This window comes from Megalops cyprinoides, chromosome 10 (assembly GCF_013368585.1).
Source record: "Megalops cyprinoides isolate fMegCyp1 chromosome 10, fMegCyp1.pri, whole genome shotgun sequence".
In the NCBI taxonomy this organism is placed as follows: domain Eukaryota; kingdom Metazoa; phylum Chordata; class Actinopteri; order Elopiformes; family Megalopidae; genus Megalops; species Megalops cyprinoides.
Window position 1 is genome coordinate 22,113,319 of NC_050592.1, and position 9,894 is coordinate 22,123,212.

Below are 9,894 nucleotides of genomic sequence, written 5' to 3' on the forward strand. Positions count from 1 at the left end.
GACTCAATGCACAGAATAAATACAGCTTTATTTAATGATTACAGACCTGATCCATAGAAACATCACTACAATATCTGAGATAACAGGAGCAAACATTTTCAAGTTTGATAACTTTACATTCTTAGGATGGGTCTGACTCACGACACCCTTTACTTGTTTTGTTGTCGCTAAGCAACTTCTAGCTCTATAAATGATGCAGTCTTGTCACTTCAGTGCATTATAACTACAAGTGCAGTAGTTAGATCCCCCAAACTGGCCACAAAAACAAAAACAAATAACAAAAAGCAAAACATCTGTTCACATGTAGTATATCTTTCAATAATCCTCCAGGTAAAACGGACCTTGGATTTCAGTGTTAAGCATAAATGAAAATCTGCATTTGAAATAATTAAATTTAACTGTACAGTTCAAATTCTCATTAACATATTTTCCAGTCAAGACTTGAAAAAAATGTCACTGTCTACCATTACCCTTTAAACACCAGTCTCTTTTTCTAATTTCCATTTAGGGGGACAAAAAAAACATAAACCCTCATTCAACATTCCCTTTTCTTCCCCAAAGTTAAATTAATATTAAGCTTTATTTTCTGACTTTTGACTATGGAGACATGCATTTCCAAGTGTTGTCGGTTCAAGCTGTGAAGAAGCACCAGCCTTTTAAGGGTTTTGGGGTGAAACCATAATGCTAATCAGAGAGTTACGCATCTCTCCGGTCCAAGTGCAACAACAGAAACACAAAAGCCGATTGGCAGCAACTAACTGCTGGCGTCTACCCACAACCTTCACAGTAACAATCAAAGCATACAAAAAATAGGCTGCCAAGTACCCAACATCAGAAAGTGCTCCATTTCTCATAACATCTTCAAGATTCAACTGTGGGATAGGCCTGCAACATTTTTTCCCTTTACATCTTTTCCATTCTTTGTTCCAAACAGAAAGTGAAAGGCCAACATGTGAGGCCTCCTGCCTGTCTTTCCCCGCACAGAGGCTAAGTTTCCTGTTCTGCTCTGTCTGGTACACTTGAAGAAAAATAAAAGAGAGCAAGAAAGGGGGAGAGGCAGACTCAGGTGGAAGGATGTATGTGTGTGGGGGGTAGGGCTTTGACCCTGCCCTCCTCAGGACTCTTCCCCCTCGGTTGGAGGCGTTGGTGGGGAGGTGGGGGAGGAGTTGTCCAATTCGGATTTGCTGGAAATCCGGTCCAGTTCGGCCTGCACATCCGTCAAGCCGAGCTTTGAGCCTGTGAAGGAGACAAGCCATTCCATTAGTGAGTTCAGCCTTTACGGGCACAGAGGCTAAATACAAAAACCTATACAATGTACAAATCCTCAACTCAGGTTTCTACTTGAGAGAAACAATGTTTGCAAGATCAAAATGGAAGCAATGAAAGAAGTGACACCATTCTCAAATATAAGAAGGCTTATATGTGCATGCAGTGTAATCTTGTACAGTGGAAGGATTTGAGTCCCACACCAGCAACCAGAAGGGTCAATAATCTGTGTTACTCCATGCTTTTTGATGTAAACTTTGTATAAATGTCAGAAGGGTCAAAAATCACAAGTCTGTTACCATATACTAATATATGTGCTCCATCTAGTTCATATGAGGGAAATCCACTTGGATGCAAAACTGACAAAACTGGCTGATTACACTGGATACCCTTTAGAATAGACCTTATCAGTAAGTACAATCTAACTGCTCACCAAAACACAAAGTATGCAGAGAGAATAGAAGAAAAAAAAAAAAACATTTCTGTCTCACATGAAAGCAAAACATGAAAACAAGACACAGAATTCAGCACTGCCACCTAGTGGTATGGCAGCATGAGGAAAACTGCTATTATCACCACAGATGGTGTACACAGTTCTGTTTGAGAGCTGATACAATTAATGTATAATTATATATTTTTCTCTGAGTATTACTTCATGCATGTGGAAACCCATGATTGTATTAACACGTGCAAAGCAAGCTCATAATATTTTCAGTTCATAGCACGACACCTTTTTTTGCTAACAAAAAAGAAGGTAGAATTTACTATGTACAATGTTTGTATACAATATACCGAAGCCTAACTCCTGCTTCTTCCCATGGTTACCTTGCAAACTCTCAGACAGATCAGTATCGGTAAAACACTATCTGTCAGGAAACAACAAAATTACACCTCACTGACCCATTACTGTATGAACCAGGATTAAATGGTATCTGATGCCACACAACTGTACAGACATCCAGCCATATCCACTTGCAGTTAACAAGATGCATAAGAGCATTAAATGAAGTTAAAAAAAAAAAGGGGGCGGAAGGGGAAAAGTTGTTGCAACCTAAGCAAAAACTTTCAAAAATGCAAGAACAACAAACACTTAAGATTATGCAAGATGCAGAGGGACAAATTCTGAAATTACTGACAATCAATGGCAATCAAAGGCACTCATGCATTAAGTAATAATAGGCCTGTTGACAGGCAGAGTGAAATGACCATGACCATCCCCCCTCAAATAAATAAAAAAAAGCCCGAATTCACTGAAGAAATGCAAGTGGAATGTTACATCACCACCGACCTTAGCGGGGCCAGCATCCTGTAACTGACACGCAAAGGAGGTGGAGAACACCATTAACACACAGACACAGAGAGCAAACATATGAATACTACACGAACAGACACTGTACAGCGTGCAGAATACACAGAGAGGGCACGCACATACAATCACATAGGCACACACGTGTATGCACACAAACACACACCGGGATGAACATCGGAGAGCTTTAGCCCTCATGCTGGTGTATGATGCATGATGGTACATGATGGTGAGCTCTGAACAGAATATACTGTTCTTGTCCTGCTGGATGACAGCTTTTCGTTAACATGTTTGTTTTGTGTTGTAAAGCCCTGGTCATCAGGTTCAAGAGGCTACTGACAATTACCATTTCTGTGGAGTCAGAGCTCTTGGAATGACTGGGCAGTACATGTTGAAAGAAATCAAAATATGACCATTCAGACCTTGAATGATACATTACAATGAAAAAAAAACAAAAAACAAAAATATGAGAGAAAATGACTAAAGGCAAAATAAAAAGAGATGTAGTCTGTAGCCAAAGTAGTGATGACTCTCTTTGTAGATTCCATGACAACCTGAGAAAGAATATTTTTTTTTCCCCAGAAGAGCTACTTACTACACTTAACATTTTTTCAAACAAGATTGTGTATATCACAAACACTCCATGTTTTAGAAGGCCCACTGCATTGTCACAACCATTACATATCCTTCCCTTATCTCATCTAATCACTTTATCTACCCAAACAACTGATGAATGAAGTGCACAAGTTGCTTCATCTCAGAAGGCTGCACACTGTTACACCCAGTACCTGATTTCTTGACTGTTCCAGGTGTGTTGCCTCCTCCACTTACTGGCGTGCCACCTGTCCCTGGCGAGCCTGTCTTCTTACTGAGCAAGCTATTGAAGAAGTTAGCCAGGACACCCTCGCTCGTCTGTCCACCTGTGCACACCAAAAAAAAAAGAAACGCTGCTCTCAGGATTGAGCTTAATGAGAACCAGAGGGTTTCTGTGAAAAAATGCAGAGAAGAGGGAAACAAAACAAAGGTGTGCAAGCGCGATCCTCTGAAAATTCCATGGCCACCGCAAAAGAAAGGTGCGTGGTTCTGTTCCCATCGTCCCAGGGCCAGCTCAGAAGCAGAGGGAGAGGCAGGAGAGTACGGCAGGAAGCATGCACGGGTCACGCATGGCACGTTCACACACCTTTCATGTTGGGATCTATCTTCTTGGTACCTGATTGCATGGGCATGACGTTGGCCACGTTGGCTGCAGCTGAACGGTTCGTTGTGCGGGGAGAACTGCTGGGTCCTCTGTTGGAGGTGTCCTGTTCAAACAAGCGGTTTGAATGGGTTTAAGGGGCAGGGAAAACATGCACACAATGTCAACAGGCTGTAGACGCAAACTAATATAGATTTACAACATTCATACAGATACTGTATACACACACACACGCGCACACACACACACACACACACACACACACAAGGGGTTGGGCAAACCATACTGACCACAGGCCGTCCTGCAGATACTGGTGGTTGTTTCGCCAGCAGGGACTGAAATAAAAGTCACTGTGTTTCCATTACAATTTACTGGCTGGTGCTCTTACATAGGACAGAGCATTGGAAAGCATAGTCCAGAACAGTGCATGTTAGCGCAAGTGCATTTCAATGGGTATAACCACAAGATAAAAAGGCAATGACAACTTATAGGTCAAGGCTAACAATAGATCCCAGTGTTACCAGGGGTCACTCTGGGTGTCCACAGGCTCAAACGCACACTGAGGTTATGTTCACGGCATGCTGGTCTTCAGTTCTGGACATTTCGCTGACACAGAGCATGAACATCAATGTAAGCCTTACCTGCAGCTTTAGAAGAAACACCTGATCGTCTTCTGCTACAATTTCCTTTTCGTGTACAAACTGTCAAACAAGCCAAAAAAGCAAAATCTATTAATCTATAAATATAAAAACTGCACAATTTTAAATTTGTGACTATGTACTTTACTTCCTTAACTGCAATGTTTTTGCATTATTTTATGAGGTGAATATCTTGTGTAACACTGATATCAGAGTGTGTGCTGGCACTGTGATTATCCCAGCTAAAGAGGGATTATCACACTGGCTCATGTTCAGCTGTATTAAAGCAGATACTCTCATTCCCAACTCAACACAACTAAATGCCCAACAGCAGGAAGGCAGTCCATGGCCTTGGCATGCTCTTCTCCTCCTTTCATTGTACACAGATGGAAAGATGACAACCTGAATTGTTCAGATCCAGGTAAGCGGATATGGGATGCTACATTTAGTGGCCAAGATCACCACCAAGAAACAGCATGAAGTAATTAAACAAGAAACCTAATTACCTTTCTAATAGGCGGCTTTACAATCACATCTTCAAAGCTGTCTTCCATTTTTATTGTCTGAAAGTTTTCGTGCAAGATTGCAATTTTTTTTTCATTGTCCCACCCCGATGGACTAACATGAGAAAACGAAAGGAAGAATGATGTGACACAGGCATGAAGTAGTGATATAACATCCACAGAAAATTCTTTGCCCCTAAACATTTCAAATTACAATTCACTTACAAGTTCAACATAAAAGTGGGGTAAGTTGCTTACATGAACACTGCGTCTTTTTCTACCACTTTGGCAGACAAGCTGAAAGGGAAACTATATAACCTATGGACAAGGTATTTATATAATACATCTAGATTTTTGTTCTCTTTCACTGATGTGTATAGTAGTGCCGCCCCATCTGTGGAAATAGTGTTAAGGAGAAGATTCTTAGAGCAAATTTCTTTTATTTTACTACTGCTCTCTGACTCAACTTGGTACTGCATGACTGGAACCCATCTGACCAAAAAATGCACTACTTCTCTCTGCTTGTGAAGACGCCAACAAATCTGTACATGTACACATGCATCAGTACTTTCCAAAAAAGATATGAAGAGGTGCAAACCCTATTCTGTTTGTGTCGGTCCAAACACACAAATTCCACAGTTCAAATGGCTAAGAACGCTGTGGTTTTCTTCACCCGTAGCCACAAGGATACATTGCAAGCAGAAACGCCGGATATGAGACTGGATGAAATCAAAGTGCTCATCTCTATAGTCATGCTCCTTCTCCAGGCCACTCATCGCATCACACTGCAGAGAGATGGGAAATGAAGTGATCAGTCAATTGCAGAATGTGATGTAGTATGACATCACATACTATACTGAAAATTGTAGGTGATGGCTTGAAATGCAGAATTCAGATATCTGATAGTAGCAACTGTTATCTCACCTTTGTGCATACCACCACCATTGGTATTCCCAGGTTATGTGTGAGCGTGTTGTCCCCGAGCGGGAGAACGATGCCCTCCTCCTCTGTGTCGGGCGCTGTGGGGTTCCTCCTCTGGGGAGAGATGTTTAGGTTGCTCCCTGGTTCAACGTACTCTTGGAAATGTCTCACCACTGTAAACAAAAGAGTGAAAGGGTCAGGGTCATTTTGAGAATAATAATGTAATGTGGGACTAAAATATATATATATATATACATACATACATATATATCTATACTAACTAACTATATAAACTACATCTAACTATATGAAGTTATATATAATTAAATAAATAACTATCCCTTATAACATACAAGCATAGACATTAAGCTACTTTGAAGAGATCTTCAGGTGTCTTCAAAAGAAAAACTTTCTGATTCATTTTTACAACTTAGGTGTTTATTTAAGAAAACTAAAATGTTGCCTTGAATCAACTGTCACAGGTTGACAGCTAACTAAATATCCTCAAAGTACACTGCTACCATCTACAGGCAGGAGGTGGAATGCTGTCTCAATACTTCAAATTTCTGAACTGCAAAAGAAATGTCAAAATTAGCCTGAATTGGGTATATTTGTTCAGCAAGAATGCACCTGCCCTGCATCCTTAATATTGACAGCATAGCAATACTAGTGGCTTCACTCAAGCAGTCAATCACCCTGTGGAAAATTGGCTTCAGTAAATAAAACCACCCCAACAAGCGAAAAAGAATAGGGACATGAATAACAAGTAATTTAGCATAAACATGAAATAAGAAACTGTTGCATGAGATAATCATCATGTGCATTTTCTTTAGAATGCATTCGTCTATGTAAAATTGAAAATTATGATTAATAAACTGTACAATTTTCTGAAATAAATGGTACATAGAAGTACTTTTTCAAGAAAACCTTACTCATGGATTTTCAAAGTCCAGTTGCTTTGATCTCGTCAGATGCCAGCATCATTACACCATGTCCTACAGCTCTGGTTGTGGATCATGCGATAGAGATGCAACTATAATGAGTCAGCTTTGGATCCAGTTTATGGTAACCTGGTTTCAGTTCTATTACAGACACAATGTTGAGGTGGTGCGTGGCCCTTTGGGGCAAGGTGGAGGACAGTGATTAATACGTGAAGCCGCGCACATGGAAAAGAAAACACCTTACTTCACTTACGTTTTTGTTCCATTTCCCTCATCACCTCCGGGGCAACCTTTAGCTTGTCGATGTACTCTCTGATGACACTAGCCCACTTCTGCAAGGAGTCCAAGGCTAGCCAGGGTCTCGATATGTCCACCACCAGTAATACGATGGTGTCTGCCAAGCTGTCTTGAGACACAGCAAACTTCTGGAGGCCTTTGTGATAGAGGTCGCCATCTAAAATCCAGGCGTTACACCTCGTGTGGTCTGCGCCCAGAAATGACAGAAAAATTATATTTTGCATCCATAAAAGGTTGCCAAGTATACAGGTGGATGATGCTTATTATTATTCTGAAAGGACTGCAACATTAACCTCTTCTTATCTCTTGCATTCAGTGCTGCTAAAAAAAGAAAATAATCTATTTTCACAAAACAACATGTATAAATAGCATGTGTATGTTGCTGACAGAATGCTACCTATTTTTCAGACTAAAAACGACTTATTTCAAACACATTAACGCTTGCAGACGGTGGGCTGCAGGAAAAACGATTTAATGCCCTAAATATGAAAGTAAAATTAATTCGACTGACTTCACCTTAGAAAGCGAGTGTTACGCTTTAACTAAGACCACTCCGAAACAGTGTCATCATTTCCAAATGAAATCCTAACTCAAAAATACAAGTTCTCGCTTACCGTCAATGTCATCGTCGTTAACACTGAAATACAGGTACTCCAGTCCCCTCCCTTTTATATACTCTTGCACCCCCTGAAGTTTGGCGACTAGAGTGGTCTTACCAGCCCCATCTTCACCTACAAACCCCAAGAGAGGACAGACCAACGATAATACAGCTATGTCACTGCATTTAGGACTCATGATGCTGTAACAAACATGACCACGTAAAAGGATAGTAAGGAGCATGAGGTCCTTGTATAAGATACCGAGCACACAGAAGTGAAGATATATTTTTTAAGCGCAAGCATCGGTTTTCTTCTCAGCGTTATGCGTTTGGATTTGTGCTTAGCTATGAAGCCATAATCGTGAACAGGCTACTAACAAAGCAATCACACTTTCATACTTTCAGCGAGATAAATTAGGAAGCTAACTGGTTGACCATGGTGTCTTGCTAGCTACTTGTTGGATTTAACATCAACACTTCAGCAAGATAGCTAGCTAAAACATTCACGAAATGGATGGTTCAAAAACAAGCAGAGAGCAAAACGGTACCCCTGTCACTACCCAACTTAGCAAGTGACCCAGCTAGCTATCAAAAACTATACAATTACTTGTTTACAAAGCATTATGTCAGCAAAATGTAAAGATGTCTTAGACAGGCGGTCAGCAAGCTAGCTGTACGTAGAATTTTAACAACCTGAGCTAAATAACTCGCTATATAACGACCAAGCTAAATTGGAACTATGCATCTAGCGTTAATTCAGCTAAATGCATAACAGAGACCCGCGCATCCATCAACACCAAGAATAAGAACGCGGGAGACACTCCCAGTCTGGCTGAGCCACAGCTAGTTGTAAACACATGACACAATTGATTAACTAGTTAGCTAGCTACATTGATGGACCCGGCCACCGACAACTAAAACATCCCGCTTTTGCACAAAAAAGAGCACTCACCCATGACAAGAACATTTTTCCCGGATGGTAATTTTGATCGTGAGTGCGCTGATACTTCACTCAAAATAGATGACCTATGTGTGAAACATGAACATATCATAAATCACTGCAATTCAGTATAACCGATTCACGATCTCCATTCATACTGTGGGGTGCACTGCCTATCAAATTGCTAGCAAACAGGCTAATATGACACAGGGGCTTTTACAGACTAGCTAACACGAGAACGTCTTTGCAATATGCCACCCTTACTATAGCTAGCCGTGTAGTCCCTGCGCTCACCATAAATTCTTGCCATCATCATCGTCTGTGGTTTGGCTCTCCAAGGAGGTGTTATTTACGTTGAAGTTGGTGGATGTAGGAGCGTTCCTGCCCATAGCGGCCATCTTCACAGGCTTACTCTGTGACATCCTTGGAGGTAGCTAGCTGCCCGGATGTGAAGCACTGCACGAGTTAAACTGGACCGGGGAGCATAAAGTAGCTAGGTGGCCTATTAATTAAATATATTTCAGAACTTCCCTGTGTATGTGAATCACGCTGCACGATGTAATTCTGTGATGCCCAAGAAAACGATACAATGAGTGTGAGTATCAGGGTTGGTCTCAATTTCAGTCTAAAATAAAATTTACGGGACAACCCATGAATTCCTTCATGAAGTGGAGAACTTACGATGAAATGGAATATCAAGAATCTTCAAGCACTGGAACTGGAATTGAACTGGAATTTGTCACTGTTTGAAATGGAATTGATTTAGGATTATAATCCAATCTCTGGAATTGGAACTGAATTAGAATTTATGCATTTAAAATTTTAATTGAAATTAGAACAGGCATTTTGTAGTTAATGGAATCAATTCACTTTGCATCAGAGGTGGACACCTCGGCTTCAGAAAGTAAAAATCCTGCCATGTATTTGTTCTAGCCATTCACTAAACAAGGTGATTTCACTAATTAGCTCCTCTACCTGGATGAAGAGTTGTTCTAATTAAATTCAGCTAGTGTAGTGCATGGGTGTAACAAATACGTGGCAGGACTTTTACTTTCTGAAGCCAGGGTGTCCACCTCTGCATATAGGCATTTCTGATTTTGTTAAATACTTAGCTATATCTCTGCCGCAGTTTGGTGGAGTGGAAATTATGGTATTAGCTGGACAAATACTAGGATTATACCTATCTGTATATATCTGTTTTGATCTCATGCAACAAAGAGATGCACATTCTACATGTCCCTGTTTGGTTTTGGTTCCACCTAGGACACTGGTTGTTTAGATGCAATCCA

General features: G+C 40.7%; 1 protein-coding gene across 2 annotated transcripts; it reads right to left on the reverse strand.

The window, feature by feature from the left end:
- Positions 1–513: 513 nt before the first annotated feature.
- LOC118784684 (cytoplasmic dynein 1 light intermediate chain 1-like) lies at positions 514–9,011 on the reverse strand. Of its 2 annotated transcripts, XM_036539057.1 has the most exons (13): positions 8,900–9,011; positions 8,618–8,691; positions 7,682–7,798; positions 7,024–7,254; positions 5,833–6,002; positions 5,600–5,693; positions 5,167–5,302; positions 4,912–5,023; positions 4,409–4,468; positions 4,058–4,102; positions 3,783–3,873; positions 3,361–3,492; positions 514–1,236 (listed from the first exon to the last, which is right to left on the reverse strand). In XM_036539057.1, exons 1-13 carry the CDS (start codon positions 9,001–9,003, stop codon positions 1,115–1,117), a joined length of 1,488 nt encoding a protein of 495 aa, XP_036394950.1. In that variant the 5' UTR covers positions 9,004–9,011; the 3' UTR covers positions 514–1,114. The 2 variants fall into 2 exon arrangements, with proteins under 2 accessions (XP_036394950.1, XP_036394951.1); XM_036539058.1 differs by lacking the exon at positions 8,618–8,691 and having other exon boundaries at positions 8,900–8,996.
- Positions 9,012–9,894: the final 883 nt, after the last annotated feature.